The sequence below is a fragment of the Macaca thibetana genome, chromosome 1, assembly GCF_024542745.1.
Source record: "Macaca thibetana thibetana isolate TM-01 chromosome 1, ASM2454274v1, whole genome shotgun sequence".
NCBI lineage: Eukaryota > Metazoa > Chordata > Mammalia > Primates > Cercopithecidae > Macaca > Macaca thibetana.
This window is the reverse complement of record NC_065578.1, coordinates 188233234-188259513: the sequence shown is the minus strand read 5'-3', so window position 1 is coordinate 188259513 and position 26280 is coordinate 188233234. Positions and strand designations below refer to the sequence as shown.

General features: G+C 41.7%; 2 protein-coding genes and 1 pseudogene across 20 annotated transcripts in view; 2 read left to right on the top strand and 1 right to left on the bottom strand.

Moving 5' to 3' along the window:
• Nucleotides 1-1407: 1407 nt before the first annotated feature.
• Nucleotides 1408-1506, top strand: LOC126944744 (uncharacterized; annotated as a pseudogene).
• Nucleotides 1507-3314: 1808 nt separating this feature from the next.
• MRPS14 (mitochondrial ribosomal protein S14) overlaps nucleotides 3315-26280 on the bottom strand; it is an 868813-nt gene continuing 845847 nt past the window's right edge. For 14 of the 19 annotated variants that reach the window (XM_050767417.1, XM_050767414.1, XM_050767365.1 and 11 more), the window contains exons 2-4: nucleotides 12643-12694; nucleotides 7418-7576; nucleotides 3315-3745 (exon numbers count right to left, since the gene is read on the bottom strand). In XM_050767417.1, the coding sequence (XP_050623374.1) occupies nucleotides 3563-3745; nucleotides 7418-7576; nucleotides 12643-12687 (387 nt within the window). In that variant the 5' untranslated portion in view covers nucleotides 12688-12694 and the 3' untranslated portion in view covers nucleotides 3315-3562. Of the gene's footprint in view, nucleotides 3746-7417; nucleotides 7577-12642; nucleotides 12726-26280 lie in introns of those variants that run through there. The other 5 variants (XM_050767329.1, XM_050767334.1, XM_050767344.1 and 2 more) reach the window with 2 other exon arrangements.
• TNN (tenascin N) overlaps nucleotides 16827-26280 on the top strand; it is a 123238-nt gene continuing 113784 nt past the window's right edge. The window contains exons 1-2 of the mRNA XM_050794339.1: nucleotides 16827-24035; nucleotides 24947-25362. The gene's annotated coding sequence lies outside the window, so the exon portion shown is untranslated. The remainder of the gene's footprint in view (nucleotides 24036-24946; nucleotides 25363-26280) is intronic.

The following is a 26280-nucleotide window of genomic DNA, read 5'->3' as shown; positions in this document are numbered from 1 at the left end:
CACCAGTAGATTGGTGTCTGGTAAGGGCTTGCTTTCTGCTTCCAGTATGGTGCCTTCTTGCAGTATCGGAAGGGTAAAAGGGACAAACTCTCCCTCAAGCCCTCTTAGAAAGGCACTGATCCCATCCATGAGTGTGGAGCCATCCTGGCCTAATCACCCCCTAAGGGCCCCACCTCTTAATAATGTCAATGCATTGTGAATTAGATAGCAATGTGAATTTTAGAAGTACACAAATGTTCAAACTACAGCATGTATATACATCAAGTTGGTAGTACAAACTACTTTCAAATAACTAGAACACAAGTGTTCACCCATTGGTAGTGAGATGGATTCTAAAGACAAAAAAACCACAAGTGAATCTAAAACTCTAATTACTAGTGTTAGCAGTAAAATTATATTGAAACTTTCAATACAATTTATGATAAAGGTAAACAGGCTGATGTCATTAGGAGCTAAGATTTTTGTATTTGTATTAAATACATTCTAAAATCAATAAAAACTCGCCATTTTTTTTTTTTTTTTTGAGACGGGGTCTTGCTCTGTTGCCCAGGCTGGGGTGCAGTGGTGCAATATCAGCTCACTGCAACCTCTGCCTCCCAGGTTCAAGGGGATTCTCCAGCCTCAGCCTCCCGAGGAGCTGGGACTATAGGTGTGTGCCACCACGCCCAGCTAATTTTTGTATTTTTTCGTAGAGACAGGGTTTCACCATGTTGGCCAGGCTGGGTCTCAAACTCCTGACCTCAAATGATCCACCCGCCTCAACCTCCCAAGGTGCTGGGATTATAGGCGTGAGCCACTGCACCCGGTCTATTTTTACCTTTTAAAAAAAGACTTGCCTAGGTAGGCCCGCTGAAAGGACCTAAATGCAATGATGATAATAGCCGTCAGCACTGCCTAGTGCTCAGTGTGGTCTCTAAACACTATTTCCTACAAAAAGGTCCACGAACCCTTGGAAAAAGTGTCTGAGGCAGGAAATGGACAAAGTAGACCTGGGTTAGCTTATGTCAGAAAGCAAGGAAATATTGAATAATTCTGTACCAATTCAGTAGGATACAGTAAACAAGGGGCTCCCACTGGTAATGGGACAATTTGAGCATCAATAAATAATGAATGGAATAGATTGAAACAATATACACAAAATTTGCAAGTTCACTACAGTGAAAAATAAATGATTGTTACCATTTTCATTGGCTAGAGCACCAACTCATTTACTCTAAAAATTGTTAAAGAATCATGCATTTATCTTGAAGAAGTATATTTCAGGAAAATAAATTGCTGATAAGGAAAAGTTCTTGACAGAAAAATTCTAGCCAATACAGAAAAATTATGGAATTAGAAAACTACAATTGCAAACCTTAATAAAACAACAGATCAGAGTAACAATCATCAATGAAAAGCAAAAACTGCTTGCTTCAGCAGCACATATATTAAAATTGAATGATACAGAGATTAGCATGGCCCCTGTGCAAGGATGACATGCAAATTTGTGAAGTATATTAAAATGCTGTAAAACAAAAAAAAAGCAAAAACCATTGAGTTGCAGGTTAATGAATGGTTAACTTCAAATGCAGGGACCAGGCTGATCCCACCTGAACCTACTGGTCAAGCAGCATTCAAAGTTGGACAGACAGATAACGTGCCTTCTGGTGTAACAGTACACAGCGCTGCTGATGAAAATTCATCTCCAAAACACGGAGCCTGAATCTAGGCCAGTCTCAATGTAACTACCAGTTTATAGGGAATTTGGGTGACAGGAATACATTTAAAAACACACGAAAGAAGCAAACAGCTAAATGTTGGACATTCTACAGGAAAAATGGCCCGGTTCCTCCCACAAATGAATGACATAAAGTTGTGGAGAAGAGGTTTATAGAACAAAAGGGATGTAAGAGATGTAGCAACCAAATGAAATACATGGATCATACTTGGACTTACTCAAACAAACCAAAAAGATGTGGGGTGTCCTTTCAATGATATGCCAGAAATCAGTAAATCTGATTGTTCTAGTTATGATTTGATTAACACTAGTTACTAGTTATTAGCTAGAACATTCTAGTTGGTAAGTTGTCATACATATTTAAGAAATATGAATCCAAATTAGATTGTGATAATTCCCTCATAACTTCACCTCCACCTGAGTTTCAGACTCTGCTATCCAGCTGCATACTAGTCTTCATCAGATGACACAGGCATCTCCAACACTGCATGACTGGAACCTGAACTCACTTATCTTCTGTTTCCCCTAAATCTGTTCTTTTTCCAAATTTTCTATCTTGGAGTTGCCCTCTACCATCTATCTAGACACTTTTATCAGGAACTGAGAGAGCCATCTTTACCTCTTAGATATAATCAGTCTTGTAAGTCTTGCCCAATTTTCTTTCCTAAAACTTTAAAAATCTGTCCTCTCTTCTCTAGTAAATACCACAACGTTAGTTCAGGCCTTCATCTTCCTCAACAATTAAGACATCCTCCTAACTGGTTGTCTTGCCTGTAGCCTTTTCCTCTCATGGCCATCTGCCACACAGCCATCACTTACCTGTGTTACAAACTGATGATGTCATTCCTGTGCTTAAAACTATCTAATACCTGGTATGTCAGTCTTAATTCCTTCACATGATTTGTGAGATCCTCCACTATATGAGCCTTGTCTTGTGCTTCATATAGCTGATCCACTGAAGTGACTGTGGTTCTCCGATGCTAGAGTGCCTTTGCTTCTTTGTGCTTTTGTTCCCTCTGTGTGCAGAAAAAAATCTCACCCCTCACCTCCTGATTTATTAATAAGTTCTCCAGGAATATTTTCCTGATGTTAAGTAGGTACTTCAATATGTGTATTTTTATCACTGGGCTGATCACACTGTTGAGTTACTGAATGAGAATTTTGTGCTACCCTTACTCATTTCTGTTATGAATTAAATAAACATAAAAATGTGGAATATATACTGTTCCAACAAAACTCTTCCTCTTTGGATGGAAACCTTCAAGGACTTAAAGAGGCATAATTTGTTTTAAAGTCCCTTAAGGATGGACAAGAAAACACTTAGTGGTTCTTTTGTTCAGCCATCACACAAAGAAGTGGAGCATTAGATAATCCAGAATAGCAGCCTTGCTATCCAATCTACTGTGTTATCCAACAATAATAGGAAGGGGAGCTCTGCAGGTCAGGAAAGCTAGCCCAGGATTACAAACTGCCATAAATGAGCTACATGTCAATTAGTTGGATTATGTATAACATTTTATGAAATAATGCTCTTAAAAACAAAAACCCTTATATGTTACTAAAAGATTAAACTTAAAAGGAGGGTATAAAAAACATATTCACAGAAAATATTATACTACTCATTGCACTATGTATGGAACAGTATGTTTATTAAGTCCAAGAGAAAAGATAATTCACTGACATGAAACACCCAAATTTCTTCATTTTAAAAGTAGTTTAGAGATAGCATCAGGTAGGCCAAACAACTGTACTGGGCCCCTGTAGAGCTTAGGGTTTGGTCTATTAAAAAAATCTTTTCTTGCTGGAACTGGCTTCCCTGCAAGCTCAATAGGTTCTGGAGCTCATTTACCACATTGCTCGCTGGATCCCAGAAAGTTGCCCGTGGTCAGCTAAGTGACGGAAGACTATACGACTAAGCCTCCAGCGCCGCTTCACACCACGCGGACGGGACGTCATAACACACCGATTCCTGATTCTAACGGGACAGCTATCCCGGGGGAGGGCAGCGATTTCTTCATCGGCCACGTCCTAAGGGAAATCACATTATTACACAGATCACATTACATTGTTGCACATGTATCTTGCTCCTTCTCACTGGCAGTTAACTTTCTTTTTTCCTTTTTTTTTTTTTGAGACAGAGTCTCGCTCTGTCACCCAGGCTATGGGCGACAGATTGTGCAATGTCACAATCTCGGCTCACTGCAACCTCTGCCTCCTGGGTTCAAGTGATTCTCCTGCCTCAGCCTCCCAAGTAGCTGAGATTACAGGTGTGCACTACCACACTCAGCTAAATTTTGTATTTTTAGTAGAGACGGGGTTTCGCCACGTTGCCCAGGCTGGTCTCAAACTCCTGAGCTCTGGCAATCTGCCTGTCTCGGCCTCCCAAAGTGCTAGGATTACAGGTGTGAGCCACCGCACCCGGCCACTGGCAGGTAATTTTCATTGCATGAGTACCATAATTCATTTATCCATCCTACCTTTGATGATCATCTGTCTCATCTTCCGATTTGAGCGAATATGAATAGTACAGCTACATACTTTTGTTTAAGTCATTGGTAAAGTATGTGAATGTATTTCTGTTGCCTCCTCACGTTTTTTGAATCACAGAAGTTTGAAACCTCTGGGCTGATGATCAAATAGGAGGGAATATGGCTTGAGATAAGACTAGACAAGGAGGAAGGAGAGTATCACATGGAGTCCTGATGTCTATGGTAAAGATTCTGACAACTGGAGAAGTAAAGGGGAGAGATCAGATTAGGTTTATATTTTTAAAAAATCATTTGCAAGGTAGAGGATGAATCAGGTAAGGGCAAAATGGTTGAGGGGAGAAAAGCGGGATTACAGCAGTAGCTAGGGCTCAGGTTTTGTCAGTAGAGATTTCTTCCTATGTATGTGTTCAAGAGTGTGAGTGTTCATAATATTCACTTTAATCTGGTAAGTGTGCTGACAAGTATAATGGACCCTGTGCTAGACTGTGGTGCAAGCAAAATAATTAACACATTAAAAGAACACAAATTAAATGAAAGTATATACAAACCAAAAATTAACACAAAAGCTTATGCATGTGTTACCATTATGAACTAACAGAATTACATAAAACAACATGATTGCCAGGCGCGGTGGCTCACGCCTGTAATCCCAGCACTTTGGGAGGCTGAGGCGGGCGGATCACCTGAGGTCGGTAGTTTGTGACCGGCCTGACCAACATAGAGAAACCCCGTTTTTACTAAAAAGACAAAATTAGCTGGGTGTGGTGGTGCATGCCTGTAATCCCAGCTGGCCAGGAGGCTAAGGCAGGAGAATCGCTTGAACCCAGGAGGCAGATGTGGTGAGCCGAGATCGTGCCACTGCACTCCAGCCTGGGCAACAAGAGCAAAACCCCATCTCAAAAACAAAACGAAACAAAACAAAACAAAAAAACCGAAAAAACAACATGACTGAGCCATTGAGTAGTAAACAATAAATGCTATACAAGGAACTGGAGAGAAGAAATGACTGGGCAGGAAGATTGAAGCCAAGTTTCATGGAGGTGGACTTTAAAGAATAGCTAGAAATTACTGATTGATTGATTGATCGATTGGTTGGTTGATACATACTCCTCCTTGTTTCCCGAAAGATTTAAGGCAGTTTACAAATGAGGAAACTGGGGCAAAGAGAAATGAGAGTAGAAAAGATAAAAGCCTCAGGAACACAAAAGTGCATGCTGTGAAAGCCTGTAAGTTTGTTAGAACTGGGACATAAATTTGACTTGTAACAAACTTAGCAGGCAGCAGAGAACCATGATCAGTTTACATGATTCAGACTCTGCACAGTTATTGCTGCTAGTCATACCAGAGACACTTCTTCTGGGTGTCTTCATAAAGGTACTCAAACAACACACCCCCAGCTGTATTAAGGTATAATTGACAAATAAAAATTGCATATATTTAAGGCATACGATGTCATGATTTCCTGAACATACACATTGTGAAATGATTACCACAATGAAGCTAATGAACGCATCCTTCACCTCACAAGATTACCTTTTGGGTGTGTGTGTTAAGAACACTTCAGATCTACTCTCTTAGCAATTTCAAGTACACAATACAGTACTACTGACTGTAGTCACGGTGCTGTGCATTAGCTCCACAGAATTGATTCATCTTACAACAGAAAGTACACGCTTTGACCAGTATCTCCTGATTTCCCCCTGTCCCCCATACCTCCCATACACCCTAGTCCTCCTAGCTCCAAGCAGCCACCATCCTGCTTCCCTGCCTCTATGATCAACGTCTTGAGCTCAGATTCTTGGGGGCCCCATTTTTTTTTTTTTTTTGAGACACAGTCTTGCTCTGTCACCCAGGCTGGAGTATAGTGGCATGATCTCGGTTCACTGCAACCTCTGCCTCCCAAGTTCAAGCAATTCTCCTGCCTCAGCCTCCCAAGTAGCTGGGATTACAGGTATGTGCCACTTGCACCCATCTAAGTTTTGTATTTTCAGTAGAGACAGGGTTTTGCCAGGCTGGTCTTGAACTCCTGACCTCAGGTGATCTGTCCGCCTCGGCTTCCCAAAGTGCTGGGATAACAGGTGTGAGCCACTGTGCCTGGCCTGCCACTTCTTATTACTCCCTAAATGTAGGAAAGTAGCTTAATGCCACTTTAGTGTAAGCCATAACCCAGTGGTCCAAGGCCCTCAGTTTTCTGCTCATCTGGCTTAATCCAGACAACACTAAAAAGAAACCATAGTAATAAATAGGATGTATATCATTCTGTCAACTTCTCTAAATGTAGTTTTTTTAAAATCTGAGTTCTCAGTAACTTGAGTGGCCTTGAGTTTAATTTATATCTCCCTAATAAGCCTGCTTAATGCAGATATGCTACATCACCACTTAGGTGCAGGGCTTTATGCTTCAGAAAGCCAAGCAGGGTAGACATCCTCTTATTCAACCCAAGCAGTATGACAAGAAAGTAAGCCTTAATGGAAAGGCACTTCAGCACACAGAGGTGGGCAAGGGAGTTCAGGGAGACAGGCTTAGAATGGTACTGGGTAAGGAACAGTTTAGGCTGTGTGCTAGGCACATAGCCTTCAACATCAGCAATGCCTCCCAATGCCTTGCCAGTTAAAAGATTGCAATGAGGCTGGGCGCACTGGCTCACGCCTGTAATCCCAGCACTTTGCGAGGCCCAGATGGGTGGATCACGAGGTCAGGAGTTTGAGACCAGCCTGGCCAACATGGTGAAGCCCCGTCTCTACTAAAAATACAAAAATTAGCTGGGCATGGTGGCATGCGCCTGTAATCCCAGTTACTTAGGAGACTGAGGCAGGAGAATTGCTTTAACCTGGGAAGCAGAGGTTGCGGTGAGCTGAGATTGCACCATTGCACTCCAGCCCGGGGGACAGAGAGAGACTCCATCTCAAAAAAAAAAAAAAAAAAAACAAGATTGGGATGAAGTCAGGGAGAGACCTTAGGTGAAAATAACACCCAGTTTACCAGTACTTTCTAAGGCTGGCATAATGAAACAGTTGAAAGGCTAGTTAGGAGTGAATAGTCTTTAATTTGAAACTCACCAAAATAAGTTTCAAGGCTATTTGTTTATATTGATGTGGATCTTATTCTCCAGAAATTATATTGATACCAAGTCAAAACAAACAGTATCAAAAGCGATCTGATGTGAGTTAAGGATCTTGTGGTACAAAGGGACTCATCTTAATTAGCTAACCTGAAGAATTTTTGGCAAAATGGTATTCTTCCTGAGTGAATTAATACGTAGCCTCTCATCTGCGTATTCATAGGCCATTTTTCGTCTCTTCACATCGCGCCACATTCTCCAGTCTACATAGTGACTTCGAACTTGGCCTGAAGCTGATGAAGGAACCATCTGAAAGACAGAGACAAGGGACCAGTGAAGGATAGCCAGGCCCACATTCTGAGTGTTCCTCAATCCTGCAATTCTCTTTCTGCCACTATTTATGACCTAGTATTCTTTTAAGAGTTGTTTTAGATCAGTTTAATAATTTAAGATAATAGACTTCCTAATTCAGAATAAATAAGTTTTATGGATGTATATTAAGTCAAAATCATAATAATATAATGCAATAACATATGTATTGGAAGGTGAAAGACAGATTTTCAGAAATTTTTATTATTCTGTTCGACCTGTACTTAGGCCAATAAGTACAAATGGTTCAAAAATCGAAAAGGTATAAAAAGACACACAGTGGGCCGGGCGCGGTGGCTCAAGCCTGTAATCCCAGCACTTTGGGAGGCCGAGACGGGCGGATCACGAGGTCAGGAGATTGAGACCATCCTGGCTAACACGGTGAAACCCCGTCTCTACTAAAAAATACAAAAAACTAGCCGGGCGAAGTGGCGGGCACCTGTAGTCCCAGCTACTTGGGAGGCTGAGGCAGGAGAATGGCGTGAACCCGGGAGGCGGAGCTTGCAGTGAGCTGAGATCCGGCCACTGCACTCCAGCCTGGGCGACAGAGCATGACTCCGTCTCAAAAAAAAAAAAAAAAAGACACACAGTGAAAAGTCTCCCCGCACCTCATTCCTCACCTGCCCAGTGACTCCCATGCCCCACAGGTATCCACTGTTTCTAGTTTCTTGTATATCCCTCAAGAGATTTTGTCTGTATACACTCCCCTCCCATTTTTCATTCCCTCTTTTCAGTAAACAATATACGTTAGAGATCTTTCAATATCTGAATGTAAAAAGCTTCCCCATTTTCTTCATATTGCATAATCCACTATATAGAAGCATCATAATTTAACCTGCCACGTATTGCTGGACAGACCTCACTATTTATCATTATAAACAATGCTACAGTGAATAATGTCTTAGAAATCATTTCATATGTATTCCTATATATCTTGAAGATACATTATTATTTATTTATTTATTTTACTTTTTTGAGATGGAATCTAGCTCTGTCACCCAGGCTGGAGTGCAGTGGCGCAATCTCGGCTCACTGCAACATACGCCTCCCGGGTTCAAGCAATTCTCACGCCTCAGCCTCCTGAGTAGCTCAGACTACAGGTGCCCGCCACAACATCTGGCTATTTTTTGTTTTTTGTATTTTTAGTACAGACGGGGTTTCACCATGTTGGCCAGGCTGGTCTTGAACTCCTGACCTCAAGTGATCCATCCATCTCGGCCTCCCAAAGTGCTGAGATTACAGGAATGAGCCACTGTGGCCAACGAGGATAAATTATTAGGAGCAAAACTGCTAGGTCAAAGGGTACTTTAAAACTATCACTGACCTGATACTTCTCAGCACTAGTTGTCCAGCAATAAGACAGTATATTCCTTGTTATCTCACATTTTCATGGTGATAATTTATAGTTTTGACTGACAGTATGGGCAAAGGGAGTATAGATCGCAAGAAACGTAAGTCTCTCTCAAACCAGAGGAAATATTACACGTTAATTAAATTGCCCCTATAGAAAAATGATGGCTTCTGATAAGTGATGTTTGTAAAAGAATTATATGTATAGCAGAATATAAAACTGAAAATAAGAATACTTTAAATAGAAAGCCAACATTTTTTCAGTCTATTAACAAAAGATAAACTGAACATCTTCAGTGCTCACATTACTAAACAAAAGTTCCATGGGGAAATATAACAATTCTGCAACCACCTTTTGGAAAAAAGATAAGCAGGAATAGAATGTAAACATTGATGTGGCATATGACTGAGTCCAGTGAATGCCTTGGTAACCATGGCTGGAAATGCTTGTCCCAGAAACACGTGCTTTGAAATGTTGACAGAATTTTGACTAAAGTGGGGACAAGGGAGGGGAGAAAAGCTAGTTTGTCCAAACAAAACATAGAAAAGAACAAGATATATTCATAAGATCAAGGAGAAATCATTCTGGCTGAAAGAAACCATTCACATTGAGGGGCAATGTGAGGTTTGCTTTTACCTATGAAATTGAGGGTATAGGGGATTTAGAAAACAAGATTAAGCATTTCTTCTTTGAATTCTTTTTCAAAGTATTCCTAATCAAATTCTCCTAGAAAACAAATTTTCATAGAATGAAATAGTCTTTCTTTCTATTTTGCATACCTTGTTTTCTTACTAGAAAAGTAATACACTTTTTTTTTTTTTTTTTGAGACAGAGTTTTGTTCTTGTTGCCCAGGCTGGAGTACAATGGCATGACCTCAGCTCACTGCAACCTCTGCCTCCCAGGTTCAACCGATTCTCCTGCCTCAGCCTCCCGAGTAGCTGGGATTACAGGCGCCCGCCACCACGTTCGGCTAATTTTGTATTTTTAGTAGAGATGTGGTTTCTCCATGTTGGTCAGGCTGGTCTTGAAATCCGGAAGTAATACACTTTTAAAATAAAATATTTATTGGCCTATTACAGTATTTCTTCTGTGAATGCTTTTATGTCCTTTACATTTCTACTGTGGTGTATTTCCTTACCAGCTTATAATGGTGCTTTATAGATTAAGGCTGCATCTATTCTGCTCTGTACACATCTTATCCTGCCCCCATCTCTTACCCCTCTTCAGCTCCTAAAACCTTTCCACTGGGCCCTCTCAATCCATGGTCTACCATCAAAATCTTTTAAATTCTCAACTTCTCTTAACATCTCCTTCACCTTTCGCTCTGGCCAAATTTTAAATCCCTCCTCACAGCTTTTCCTGTAGCTCCTTTTTCTTCCATTACTGGGCCTAGAGATGGGATAGGTAAGTGTCTTCCTTGCTCTTCATTGCAACTTGCAGTTCTCCTTCCTTCCTGAAAGCTCCTGGCTTTGACTCATGCCATTGGGCTTACTACCTTCCACTACCTCTCATCATTACAGTCATCTACCAAAGCCCCTGCCACTCCCTTTCATTTTTCCACGATTTTGGATCCTGGCTTACTGTCACTCTCTCCAATATTCTTGCTATCTTAATTCCTGGTGATTTCAACATACATGAAATTATACCCTAATCACTCTGATCTCTTAACACCTCTCCTTCAATGATTTTTGTTACTCTTGTTTAACTATTCAATTCCATGCCCATGTCGTGGGTATTTTATTATTAATTAGTGCAAGTTCTCCATTATCTCACTTTGTATATCTCATTCTCTATCACTTCTTTCTAGCTTGCTCCTTCTAACACCCCAGTAACAATGCTTCTGGGACTTTCAATCCATTGATCCTACCATTTTTCACTTTTTTCACTCAGCTTTTGATTTCCTTTCGTCCTCTCTCACCCAGCCTGAATTCCTTTGTTCTATAAATACAATGTTCTCTTGTATACACCATCAACTCTCTGGCCTCTCTCTCACTTCTCTGTACTTACTCCAATTCTCTTGACCATTCCTTCTGTCCATTTCCAACTCTTTTACATGGTCTCTTTCCCCTTAAATCTCTGACACTTGCTCCCACATCCTCACACTCAGCTGATGACTTCACCTTCTCCTTAATTATAAAATTAGAAGAAATCAAAAGAGCATTTCTATAAATGCTCACCATCACAGTGACTCACTTACTAGCATCTGTATCATATGTTCTACATTCCCTCCTGTTATCAGAGATCCACTCTGTCGAACAGAGTAGCCGCTAACCACATAGGGGTATTAAACACTTGTAATATAACTAGTACAACTGGGGAATGTAATTATTTTAATTAATTTAAAATTAAAAACCAAAGCATTGTAAACATTAAACAACTTTATTATTTTGGTAGAACTATATTTTCCATTTTAATTATGGGAAATTTATCATCCAAACTGAGATATGCTTTAAGTGTTTGAAAATCTAGTATGAAAAAAAGAATGTAACTATTTCATATGTCATTGTTATATTGATTCCATGTTTGGAACCACAATATTTCAGATATACCTGGTTAAATATTATATTAAACTTAATTTCATCTACTTCTTACTTTTTAAATGTGGCTACTAGAAAAATTTTAAATTACACATGTGGTTGACATATTTCTATGGACAACACTGCTACAGATGAACTGTCCAAGTTCCTAAGATCATACTTCATGACTTCATGCACAAGACCCCATCGCCTTTTTTTTTTTTTTTTTTTTTTTTAATGTTTTTGGTATTTTTACGGCTAGTCAAGTGAAGCAGTGGGAGTGGAGAAGGAACAAATAAATCTGTATCTGGTTGTGTCAATTAGTTTTAAACATCACTGCACTCGAACCAGCCTCCATTGCCTCTTACCTACATAAAGGTACAGCTCTAGCAATTCTTCCTTCTTCTACATAATCAATTTTTAATACTACTGGATCTTTCCCTTTCATACACAAACATGCTGTTTTCCCTGCCATGTTAAAACAACCCCCCCGCCGCCCCCGTTATTGACCCAAGTTTTTTTGTTCTCCTTTACAGCAAACCTCCTTTAAAGGCTTATCTATACTCCAATTTCTTTCCTCCTATTCTCTAAAACGTTTTCGTCTCCATAACATCATCAGAACACCTGTGATTAAGGTTCCAACAACCTTCACATTGCTAAACTCGTCAGCCAATTCTCAGCACTTCTTTTTAATTGATTTATCAACTTTGAGCAGAGTTGCTCACTCCTTACACTTTGAAATTCTGTCATCCTTTGCTTCCCGGCCATCCCACTCCCCTAGTTTTCCACCTCCCTAGCTGACAGCCCCTTTCAGTCTCCTTTGCACGGGTCTCATCTCTTAACGTTAGAAGTCTCTGAAGGCTCAATCCTCGTAACTCGTCTCCCATCTACTCACTCTCTTATAAATCGGAGTCAATCTCACATCTTTCAATACCAGTTAGTTATACGCTTACGAAAACCAAATTGACATCTGCAGCTCGGACCTCCCCTGAACCAAGCCCAAGCGGGGAAGAGGGCGGAGGGAGAACCCCTGGACTAGTCCTCACTGAGCACTACAGATGGCAGAGTCGTGGGGGACCCGTGAGTTACGAGATTCAGGGGTGAGGGGTAGCGGTGTGGATAAAGGTAGGAGCCTGACCTGCTTGAACGTCCGAAGCAGCGAGCCCAGCATGAAGGCCGCCATGTTGTCCGCCGCAAACTACAAAGCGCTGCAACTTTATTGACACTGCCGAATAGCCTAGGACACGAGGGGCGGGGCCTGGGTCGCCTGGGGCGGGGTGGGGCGGGGTGGGGCGGGGCGGGGCGGGGCGGGGCGAGGAGAGGAGGCGGGTGGGAATGGCCTACAGGAAAGTGGAGTTAGTTTTGGGATCTGAGCTCTCGCGATATTTCATGGTACTTGGGCAAATGACAAATCCGAAGGCGTCGCGTTGATTGTGATGGCGCAGCCGACGTTCCTCGTGTGTTGCAGCTCTTCCTTCCGTTTTACACACCCTCTTAAACTACCTATGTCTCTGCCCTCCTCCTTTCCTTCCGCCTTTACCTAGTCGGCCGTCACCAATTTCTCTTCCACTGCATTCTCGGTTCCGCCCAACATGCATCTCCTATATACTCCACTCGGTTTAGGGTAGAAACCTAGAAATTATTGCCACCTCCTCCTCCTCTGCCATCTCTCCTATAGATCCTGCAAATCTCTCCCTTTTCTCCACTATAATGGTGGTGTGGTGATGATGTTGATGATGGCAATGATAAAGATAGTTCATTTGTATGTCTGGGTATATATATTATCTGTATTGGGATTTTAGGTTAAAAGGACGTAAACATTATGTTTGTCCTTGGTAGAGGCATTGCCATTTAAAAACTGCTGTTTTCACTTTGTTATGCAGGAAACTAACCTTCAGGTCATCTTTAGAGCCGCTGTCCTTCCTCTGGGATGAACCCTTAGAGGGGCCACTTTCCTTTGTATGGATGTAAGGCAAGTACCACGCACCTACCGTTCTGATAGAAGAGTATGGAGGAGCATGTATTACCTTGGCAAGTACCCGTGTCTTTGATGTGTTGGTGGATGAAGTGGAGCGATGCCCATGTGCTAATTACATCTGCATTGCTACACAGGAGCCTTCTGGGAGGAAGGAGAGCTGAATGTAGACTCTTTTCTTTAGAGGTTCAAATGTATTAGACCATATCTAATGGATGGGGAGGGTCTGACAGGCCAGCTGGCTGGTAAACATAACATGAGTCCCTGTTGTGATAGAATCAGAAAACTAGACTGGCCTCAGGCAGGCATCTGTTCCTAATTCAAACCCGTGTAATACCCTTCTCTCCCTCCCCACAGCTGGGCTCATCTTCTATCATCAGGTCATGAAATAGGTGAGCTAGCTCTGTGCACTCTGGTCTTTTCTTACTTTCTGGAATACTAGTTCTGAAAGCATCTTTTTTGTTGCTGTTGTAGGTTATGATTTAATTCTACCTTTTTGGTGTGACCAGGAACAGGGGCAAGAGTCCACCTCTACAATCTCATAGGAAGAACAGTCAGGAGAATTATATACATCTACAGTGGGCACAGGACTTAGGCCAGATCTTCCTGGAAAGTGGTCAGAAAGACTTAGACTAAGCCACGGGAGTTAGGCCAATCTGATGGTTTGCCCTTTCAAAGATGGCAAAATACTGTTTGATGAAGAGGTAGCCCAGGATCCAGAACTCTTCTGGGTGGTGGAGATGTTCATGCCCTGGAAGCTGCTGGTGCCCCCCTGCTGGCTTTTTACTGGTTTTATGAAGGATATTAAAAAATGGGCTGAGCATGGTGGCTCACACCTGTAATTCCAGCACTTTGGGAGGCTGAGACAGGTGGATCACTTGAGGTCAGGAGTTCAAGCCCAGCCTGGCCAACATGGGTGAAACCCAGTCTCTGCTAAAAATACAAAAATTAGCCGGGTGCAGCGGCAGGTCCCTGTAATCCCACCTACTTGGGAGGCTGAGGCAGGAGAATCTCTTGAATCCAGGAGGCAGAGGTTGTAGTGAGCCGAGATTGCATCACTACACTCCAGCCTTGGCAATACAGCAAGACCAAAAAAAAAAAAAAAAAACTAAAAAGGATATAGATGAACAGTCAGTTGGAAGAGAGGTGTGGGAGAAGGTACAGGGGATGGGACTTGGAGCTTCAATGCCCTTTCCTGGTGGGGCCACCCTCCAGAAACCTCCACATATTCAGCTATCTACAACTTCTGAAAGCATCTTTAAACAGCATTACTAACTTTTTTCTAAAAATTGTGATACAATATACATAACATAAATTTTCCCATCTTCACCATTTTAAGTGTACAATTCAGTGGCATTAAGTACCGTCACACTGCTGCGCAACCGTCATCACCGCCCATCTCCAAAACTTTGTATCTTCCAAAACTAAAACACTGTACCATTAAACAATAACTCCCCATTCCCCCTTCCCTTCAGCTCCTGGCAACCACCGTTCTTCTTTTTGTCCCTATAAATTCAACTACTCTACATAGCTCATATAAGTGGAATCGTGCAGTGTTTTGTCTTTTTGTGACTGGCTTCTTTCACTTATAACATCTTCAGGGTTTATCCATGCTGCAGCATGTCTCAGCACTTCATTCCTTTTTATGGCTCAGTAATATTCCATTGTTTGGCTACACTACATTTTGTTTCTCTGTCATTAACACTTGCTTTACCTACACCTTTTAGCTGTTGTGAATAATGCTATGAACAAATATCTTAAGCAGCATTCGGATCTTGTTAGGCCATTTTTCACTTTAAGAAGAGATTAAAACAACCTAATGGTGTGAGTGAGGCAGGAAACTCTGAGATACTGAGACAAGACTCCAGGGTCTTCTTTAATTGAATTGGTTTTTTAAAACAGCCTAAGATTTCCCCCCAGATCCCGCAATGTGCCCTCCTCCCTTAGTGTATGGGCCACTTGGCAGGACCTAAAGAAGTCTCGGTTTACCTTGAATTTTCCCAAGGAGTCTGATTCTCTCTGGCCACTTAACAGAATGTCGGAAAGGCTCTTGTCTTTACTGTCCTGGAATATTAGAATCAGGAGAACCATCATAATTCACTTAATCATTCAGAAAATATTTACTAAATGCCTATTATGTCCGAGTGTATAAGTATGTGTCAGGTCGGAGACTGAAAAAACATCCCAGCCCTTCTGATACTTGTAATTCCACTGGGGATTGTAGATTTGGACACGAGTGGAGCTATCTACCAAGGACGGTTATATTACCTTTGGTTTTTCCTTATATTCTTTCCTTTGGAGGCTTAAAAGTAGTTTTTGGGTGGATAAAATAAAATTTAAGAGTTAATTATTTTTAAGTTCGATTGTAAGAGATGTTTATAGTTGCTATTTTCTAGGCCTAATTAAATTATAAAAATGATTGCATAGATAATGAAATTGAGGCATAGAGAGGTTAGGTAACTTGCCAAGCCAGCTGAGCTAAGAACGTTAAGGCAGATGCTCTTTTTTTGGTTTTTTTTTTTTTTTTTTTTTTTTTGTGGTAGAGTCTTGCTTTGTCACCCAGGCTGGAGCGCAGTGGCGCGATCTCGGCTCACTGCAAGCTCCGCCTCCCGGGTTCTCGCCATTCTCCTGCCTCAGCCTCCTGAGTAGCTGGGACTACAGGCGCCCGCCACCTTGCCAGGCTAATTTTTTTGAATTTTTTGGTAGAGACAGGGTTTCACCGTGTTAGCCAGGATGTTCTTGATCTCCTGACCTCGTGATCCGCCCGCCTCGGCCTAAGGCAGATGCTCTTAATCCTCTCTCCATGTTGTCTTCTGGAGGAGTGATGGATGGCTCAGGATAAAGGCCTGACTGTTGTCACAGAATTCTGACTTATAAAATGTATCAATTGATTAATGTATGGATTTCATGCCATTCTAATGAATACTTCAATATATATAATACTCCTATATATTATATAAATATATATTTGTAATAAATATATAAATATATATAGGTTAAATATAAATATATATTTATAAATATATTTATTAATACATAATATATACTGTAATATAGAAATACATATTTAATATATTATATATGAATAAACATTTTATAAATATATAGCATATAGTATATTACTCAAAATAAATATATATTAAATATATGTATTATATAATCTATTAATATATGGTCTATATAAATATATACTTATATATTATATTCATAAATATATATTAAATATATATCCTTATCTATATTTAATAAGGATATATATTTACCCAATTGTGCCACTTTGAGGAATTTTTCCAAGGAAATACTGAAATAGATATATATTTAAATCTGTATATATTCTTATATATTTAATAAATATATATTTATATTAAATATTCGTATATTTATTAATATATATAAGGATGAGTGGATGGAAGAGAGGTAGAAGCTCCCTCATAGAAAACCATGAATTTTATTTTATTTTTTGAGACAGAGTCTGGCTGTATCACCCAGGCTGGATTTAATGACTGGATCACAGCTCACAGAACCTCAACCTCTCAGGTGCAAGCAATCCTCCTATCTCAGCCTCCGGAGTAGCTGGGACCGTAGGCCGGCGCCACCACACCTGGCTAATTTTTTGTATTTTTTGTAGAGATGGAGTCTCATCTTGCCATATTGCTCAGGCTGGTCTTAAACTCCTTGAGCTCAAGAGATCCTCCTGCCTCAGCCTTCCAAATTGCTGGGATTACAGGTGTGAGCTACCACACCCCATGAAATTTTTGAAAACAAAAAAATACTGAATGGTCTTACCCTAACGGATCTTAATATTTCATACATTATAGAGCCATAGGGATTGAGCTCATGTGGTACTGGCACCAAAATCAACAGACAGGTACATGAAATAGAATAGATCAGCCAGATAGAAACTCCAGTGCAGTTAGAATTTGGTTGTGTATTAAAGGAAGCATAAAAATTGTTGAACAAGTGGTAATGGAACAACTGGGTAAAGATTTTGGAAAACTTTAAAAATTATATCTTCATCTCTTACCACATATCAAATTTTAGATGAAGAGTTAAATACTAACAAAGGCTTAAAAAACGGAAGAAAATAAAAATGAATATATTTTTAATTTTTATTGTTTTATTTTATTTTTATTTTTTGAGATGGGGTCTCACTCTGTCACCTATGGTGGAATGCAGTGGTGCGATCTCGGCTCACCGCAGTCTCTGCCTCCTGGGCTCCAGGTGATTCTACCTCAGCCTCCTAAGGTGATTCTACCTCAGCCTTCTAAGTAGCTGGTTCTACAGGTGTGGGCTACCACACCCTGGTAATTTTTGTATTTTTTGTAGAGATGGGATTTCACCATGTTGCCCAGGCTGGTCTTGAACTCCTGAGCTCAAGCATTTTGCCTGCCTTGGCCTCCCAAAGTGCTGGAATTACAGATGTGAGTCACCATGCCTAGCTGAATCTATTTTTTACACTTTTAAATCTTAGTAGACAATTTTCAGACTGTCCAACAACATTAGATGTGTTCAACCTCACTAGTTTCCAAGAAAATGCAAATTAAAATAATGAGATCTATTTAAGCTAGAAAATTAGCAAAGGTTAAAAAAAACTCAGCATTGTCAGAGGTGTGAGGAAATAGGTAATTTCATAGTCGAGTGATAAGAATATAAATTGGCATAACTTGTCTGCAAAGCAATTTGGCAAGTCTTTTCAAAGTTTGTAACTATTGACCCAATTATGCCACTTTGAGGAATCTATTCCAAGGAAATACTGAGAAACTCTAAAATTTAAATAAAAGGTCATTTATCATTGGCTTATCTATAATGACAAATAAATAACAGTGAGGGGAGAGTTCAATGAATTAAGAAATCAAGTTATAATCCTAAATTTAAAAATCTGATGGGTTTCTCATTTTAAAATGTATATATATTTACAGATACAGGTGTAGATATAGATCAGATAGATAGGGTAGATAGATAGATAGATAGATAGATAGATAGATAGATAGATAGATAGATAAAAAAGGACTAGAAGGGAATACCCTCAAATATTAAGAGTGGAGGTGAGCGAGCAGATTACTGTTTTTTCTTATGGTCATTAAAATTTTCCAATTTCTCTATAATTTATATTATTAGATTCACATATGTGTTGAAGTTGATTTAAAAATAGTAACCTGTTCTCGTCTTTTTATATTTGTATTATTTCACCCAAAGTATTTGAAAAATCTGTTTTTCAAGGGGCATATAGGAAGGGTTCATTCCTGGTCCCCATCAGTATCTTTTGCTTATCCTTGGGTACAGGCAGAGGCCAAACCCCGACCAAAGCAGCAAGAAATTAAGAATTCAGGGATGCTTGCTTCATTCATATTTAGTACCAAGCCATTCACTCTTCCCTTTGTCTTCATTTTTCTGGTTTCTGTGTATGCCATCACATAAACTGTCCTTTTGGTGTCTAATCTGTATCTAATACAGGAATGACTATTTCCTTAACTTCTGTGTTTTCTGAGAGGACTAATTAATTATTCCTTTTCATTATTTTATAACTGGTAAGTTACAGAACTAACTTGACTGCAGCCCCTGGTGCCACACAGTAAGAATGTTTACTTGGTGTGTGCTTGTTCTGAGCTGGCCTAGGCTGAGTCACCGGCATCCTTGGGCCTGAACACCCACCCCAATGCACTCCCCTGGTGCCTCATCATGGGCCTTCCACGTGAGAGCTGGATATGGCTCAAAAGAACCAGACTTCTTGGGCTATGAGAGGGAACTACAAAGAGGAAGAAAGTGAGAATAAAGGAAAAGAACCTGTGGAAGGAGAGCGAAAGGCACGGGGACACATTGGCCACACGCGCGCGCACACACACACACACGGGGACACACGCACCACATGCACACACACACACACAACACACACACACACAAATATGCATTTCAACCCTGGCTCTGAAATTGTGTGATGGATAGTAGGTGAAACCTCTGTTCTCATTACACATCTGCCTTCATTAAAGGCCACCAGCGGAATGGCAATCCTTTTGGTTTACCAGTTTGGTCATAGAGTGTGGATGGCCTTAGCGCTTCTGGAAGCAGCCACAGGTTCCATGCCTGTGAGCCTCCCATGGAGCTATGTGCTGTGCACCATGCCAAACACAAGATGGCAGTATTACTACATCTGCGTTCCTACACCCACCCATCCTCGGTTCCCACACACAGGGCCTGATGCAAACTGGACACACACACACACAGAGCTGTCCCTCAAATAAAATAATGACACTTTGCCTATCATCAAGTGGGACCTGTGTTTGAGACTGAGTTTGCCTCCTTCGTGGGGGTCAAAGGCAGGACACGCTATGTGATTTGTAGGGCCCAGTGCAAAAGGAAAATGTAGGGCCTCTTGTTCAAAAAGCAGGGAAAAAAGTGCTGTTAAAGGCAGTAAAATATGAAGCCTTTTCCTTTCTTTCCTGGACTCTTGACTTGTTATATGATTTTTTTATTTGCTATTAATGTTCTAAGTCAAGAAAAACAGAATCATTAAATGTACTTTTAAATCATTAGCATCAATTTTACCACTCACGGTCATATTGAGGAATGCCAGTTCACAGTGCAAATGTAAGAGCATTTAACTCATAGGCAGAATCAGTGAAGTTATACAATTTTTATTTTGTTGCTTGTATATGCTTATGTGTTTTGTTCTTACCCTAACAGTGAAAATATTGCATAAAACTAACTCAGTTGCTTTTATTTTACTTCTTGATCCATGCACATTCTACCAGCACCTTCTGCCTTTGGCTTACTCATGAGTAAGAGAGGACTGAAAGGAAAAGGAACTGTTTTCCCTTTAGAATGTCAATGCTTTCATGTATAGGAAGCAAGTGCTAGTGGCCTCTTAGGGCTGCCAGTGCCCCAGCTGACTCAGTCATCGACATAGTACTCTTACCTTGGACTCACTTTGAGTCCCATTCATCTCCCATATATCATGGGGCCACCAGAATTCCATGTGGATGGGGCATCATACAAAGGGAGCAGCAAGGAACGATGGGTGCATGTGTCCCCTCTGCTCATGCGGATGTTCCATTGTCCCATTGGACCTCACTTACAGACACAAATTCAAAAACATAGTGATTCAGAATTTCAAGATAGTGACAGTAGAGCATTAAAGCAAGCACAGGGCTCTCCTGAATGCACGGGGATACATGCACAGACACACACAAACACACAAGTAAGAACGGCAGTGGCTGTGTGACACACGAGTGACATGCCTGCAAAGCCAGCCCAGGTCACAGGCTCTCATGATCTCAGTCACTTGCATTTTCCCAGTCCACACTTATGTCTCCAATGAGTGTTTTCGCCAGGGGCCAGGGCTCCTTCAACCCCACATGTACCAGTCTGAGCTAGTGAGCATCCATTCCTTCAGCAAACATTTATTGAGCATTCCTGTTACATGTCAGATACTGTTCTAGGAGCTGGGGATGCAGCAGGGTACACAGTCCCTGCCCTCATGGAGCTTACACTGTAGTGGAGAAGGGGGAAGAGCAATTCACAAATCAATAAATATGTGTCAAATGGAGACATGCTATGAAGAGAAAAGCAGAGTAAAAAGAGCATTTTGGTAGCAGATATTGTTACCTAATGTAGTCAGAGAAGGGCTCTCTGATGAGCCGGCATTTGAACAGAGACCTTAAGGGTGTGAGGGAGTGAGCTAGGAGGTTCTGGGGGAAGGACCTCCAGGCAAAAGGAATGGCAGCTATGAAGGCTGTGAGTGGGTGTGCATGGTGTGTCTGAGGGGGAACAGGGAGGCAGCAGCTGGAGCCAAGTGAGTGAGAGGAAGAAGGTAGGTGAGGTCAAAACAGTGGGGGCACAGGGGGAGCCCATGTAAGGCCTTGCATTCCCACATAAACTTCAGTAAAAACTGTCTCCGCTACATTGCCTCCTCTCTTCTAAAGGCCTTATGTCTTGATGAATGGCCTCGTTGGGAATGGGAGCCACCTTTGGCTCCTTTTCTCTCATGTCTTTAGCCTGACTTCTTGCTCCAGCTACTGCCTGGCTGACCACTTCCAGGCAGGGTGCTACCAGCTTAGTCCAGCTGCAGTGACACGTACCTTGGGTTCACACCAGGAACCTCTCATGTCTTGCCCTGGGGCTTCTCTGGTGTTGGTGTGGACACCTGAGGAGCCAGGAGCCTGTTCAGCTCTCATGTGTGCATAGCTTCAAGTGCAGGGGGAGTGATGCCCGTGGGGACACCCTGAACCCATGGAGATGGAAGCCTACGGATAACACATTTCATAAGTCTCCTTGGAAGGCCTTAGCGAGACATCAAGCTCCAGTCAACCGCAGCAGTGGCTAACTTAGTAGTCACTTAGTGGCGTCCTTGCTTCTCTTTTTCATTCGTTCTCGTTCCACTGCCCTGATCCCTCACTCTTGCTCCCAGATAAACAAATTGCACACACGCCTCTGTCCTGGATTCTCCTTTTATGGGTGGCGGGAATAAATCAGGCTCAGATAAAAAATATCCCTTCCCGCTGATCATTCAAATCTTGTTGATTCTACTTCAAATTGTTTCTTTAATTTTTCCCATTCCTGCTCCTACTCCCCTGGTTCAGACCCTCTTCATCTCTTCTCTGTACTCGGACCAACTGGACTCCTACCTGCTCTTTTGCCTCTCACCCACCCCCCATTTTTTTTTTTTTTGAACTTAACCCATCATCTCTCCTACAAAAGCATTCATCCTTTTCTGCTGCCAGAGTGAAGTTTCTAAGACACTACAACTACTCATTTCTGGTACCTCCTTATCAACTACAAAATAAAGTTTAAACCCCTTAACATGATGTTATGATCGCTGTCCATGCCTGCAGCATCGTGATTTTCCGTCTCTCCCCAGAAACACCTCTGACCACCTTGGACTGTTCATCTGTCGTTTCCCCTTCAGTGGTTCTTCCTCTCGAAGCCTTTCTTTCTGCCAACCTTTCCATTCAGTCCCCTTTAGTTTATCAAATGCTTAATTGAACATAGGCACATACCAGTTCCTGTCACCCGAGGAGGTGAGGAGCAGGTGACAAGATAGGGGAAGGTAGTGTTGCAGACTACGTCGCATGTCAACACAGTCCCATGTAAATGTTTTAGTTAGTTTGCCCCAGTTTAGGGACCTGAATGTACTTTTTCATCAGGCTAGAGTCACTGCAGGGGTTTTGGTAAGGAGAAAGGACATTTTTCTTTTGCAGAACTTGAGATTGTGTGGAAAAATAAAGCCCTAAGGGGGGATAAATTTATGGAAAGTCATCTTTACATTAATCATCAAAGCTGATGTCTAAATAAAGACAATGCGATTGAGATTTTGCACATTTTTAAATTACTAGTAGTGGATAAAGCACTCAATTTTCACTTACCATTCCTGCTTCAAAAAAAGAAGTGTTAAATTTTCTTCCCAGCAGATTCAAGGAGATGCTTGCTTATTTGTTTTGATTTGTTGCAGATAATATGCATGCAGAGAGGTTTTCCTTTTCTGAGTCTCATTTTCCATCCACATATTCAATGTCTTCTTGGCTTGCACTTAGGATTGTTGATTTTCCACCCCTCTAGTTCTGCCTGCTGGGCCACTGGCTACAGTGTGCAGGTTGGGATCATAGGACTGTGACTGGCCAAGGGGGCACATGGTTCTGACTCTCAGCCCATGAGGTTTGCCAGGTTGGGCTCCCTGGCTTGTGGCTGCATTACATTCTTATAATTCTGTCGTGATTCAGAGATGTTAAGTAAGTTGGTACTTGAGATAGAAAGGTTTAGGATAATCTTATTTAACCAATGAGGCCCAGCTCAACGGGTAATTGTCAGCCCTTCTACCCATCTCCCAGGGTTTATCGCCTCAGGCATGGCCCTGGTATCTGTGTGCAGAAACAAACCTGTCAACTCTTCTTTCCCATCTTAGCAACCTCCTTCCTCTCAGACCAATTCCCAGTGCTAAGAACCTGGTTACCCTTCCTCCTTGTGATTCCTGCAGCTAGAATAACAAATGGTCACGAAACATATCCTCTCACATTTCTGGAGGTCAGAAGTCCAAAGCCAGGCTCTCAGCAGGGCTGCACTCCCTCCAGTGGCTCTGGCAGAAAACCCTGTCTTACCTCGTCCTCCTCCAGCCTCTGGTGACAGTTGATGTTCCTTCACTTGTGGCAGCAGCATCCAGTCTGTGCTTCTGTCCTCACCTAGCCTGCTTTCTTGTGTGTGACTCTGTGTTCTTTCCTGTCTCTCAATAGAACTTTCTCATTTAGGGCCCATCCTAATCCAGCATGATCATATTTCAATCTTTACCTTCATCATGTTTTGATGACCTGATTTTCAAATAAGATCACATTCTGAGGCTGTGACATGACATGATTTGGAGTGGACGCCATTCACCCCACCACACTCATCTACTTTAACTTTATCAAGACTTCAATGCAAGCACGTCTACTTCTTACATCCCCTGTTTTACCTCCTTTTCCTGTTTTCAACTCCCTGTTCCTCTTTTCCTCATTTACCCCTTTAAGAATGACTTATAATTTGTGTGCACAAGATTTGACTATTCTGCATTTTCGAAGAGATGTACAAAGGTAAGCACATATTTATCAGAATTTCATATAGAATTAGAGGGAAGTCAAAGTCAGGAAAGGAGGGACTGATCTATTCATATACAATTATTTTAGTATTATATTTGTATTAATTTCCTCAACCCATTTGAAAGTTCCCCAAGGAAATGTGTGGTTTTCAACTTAATATGCAAGTTCCTAGCAGAGTGTCTGGTATGTAGTAGGTGCTCATAAATTAGAATGAGATGAGTCAACTTCTTACCTTTGACTGTGTCCTAACCAAACATTGCCAAATAAATGGGAAAGGACTGGACTGGCACAAAATTCTCTCTTCATTGCTCATGGACTTGCCTCTCAAGTCCAGCCTCTATGGATACAACCTGCTAGTCTAGTATTGTAGAAGAAAATGCACTTTAATCTCACTTTTCTCAGGAATGACAAAGACCACACTTACAGTGATGATGGGGATAATTTTTTCTGTCTTCCAGAGGAGAGGAACAAGAGCATCCTCAAGAATACAATAGGGGGCGTGAAGGGCTTTCATGAGCCTCTGTAAAACACAGCTGTGGCCGGGCGTGGTGGCTCACGCCTGTAATCCCAGCACTATGGGAGGCCGAGGTGGGTGGATCACTTGAGGTCAGTCAGGAGTTCAAGACCAGCCTGGCCAACATGGTGAAACCCTGTCTCTACTAAAAATACAAAAAAAAAAAAATTAGCATTATACAAAAATCACACACACCTGTCGTCCCAGCTACTTGAGAGGCTGAGGCAGGAGAATCACTTGAACCAGGGAGGCAGAGGTTGCAGTGAGCCGAGATTGCGCCACTATACTCCAGCCTGGGCGACAGAGTGAGACTTTGTCTCAAAAAAATAAATTAATAAAAATAAATTAATAAATAAAACACAGTTGTAAAGCATATGTCTTGTCCCTCTAGTAAGAAAGGCAAGTCCAGAGGCCAGAAGTGAAGCCCGGCCTCTGTGTTTCTAACATCGAGGATGCTGCCCTGCCCAGGACCAACACCCGGCAAACTTTGGATGATGTCTGTAAGGTGATGTTCATCAACATCTTCAACAGCAAGCTGAAAGCCTAGCAGACATGCTCACTGTCAGTCCTCTGGAAGGCCCAAGAGAGCCCTTGCCTGCTACCTGAATAGATGAGGACCTCCAGGGCTACCTGGCCTTTGTGGATTCCAGACGTCCTGTATCAGCCGAGCTCCAGGAGAGCCCCAGCAGCGCTCTCTTTTCCTGCTGCCTCGGTGCTCAAGACAATGGTCTTTTTGAGTGTCCAGCTGATTCTGTTGCTCACTTCTGCCTCTCCCATTGTGTGGACGCCTCTCATCCCTTGCCTGAGGTAAGCCTACACTTACTCTGAGGTTTTGAATCTGACTCAGTGACCTTCAAGGCTCTCCCTCCCAGCTGCCTGTGGCCCAGGCCCAAACACAATGTTTCATGTGGTTTCAGGGATGAGGTCACACCCATTTTCTTTGCAATATCCTTAACAAATTTTCATTTGGGGAAAATAAAGAGTTGTTAGGAAAGCAGCCTTTTCTTTCACATCATTTCTCCTTATTCTCTTTTCTTTTTCCTCTTCCTGGTTTTTCTAAATTCCAACCCCATCTAATGAAAAGGGAAACTGTTACTAATAGCAATTTAGCTTAAATGCATTGCTTTTAGTAGCCATGGGGACAAAAATATCAAAGAGCCATAAGTAGAATAAGGGTAGAAAACTTCTGCAAAGCTACAGGGCACATCCTGATAATACCAGTACAAAGCTGATGTCCCTTTTCTGCAGAGGATACACAGTGCAGGCGAGCCTGCAGGTCACCCGGTAGCCGTAGAGCAGTAGAAGTGTGTACCATGTTATTATGTCTGTAGTCTATGCTGAGGCCTGGGAAGGGCCAGAGACAGCATGCTCTGTTTATATTCCACATTTGCCAAAAAGACCCTCTCCACAGCTTTCTCCCAGGGCTTGATCTAGAAAACCCAGAGATCCTTAAGTTCCACCCATCCCTTGCCTTCAGGCTAACTGCTGTTAGAGTAAGAAAAATGTCCCTGAATGTGCCTGGTCTCCTGCTGGGAGTATCAGTTGTCATTCAAACCAGGTGAATTAGCATTTTGTCCCGATTTACTTTAGAAGAGGAAATGAAAACTATCTCTAGATGCATTTTTGTATCCTTTGCTTTGTGCTGTCATAAAGAGCTAAAATAATTTTTCCGTGTTATTCACTAATTCCTGTTTTGTCTCTGAGGGTGGAATTCATGCCATAACA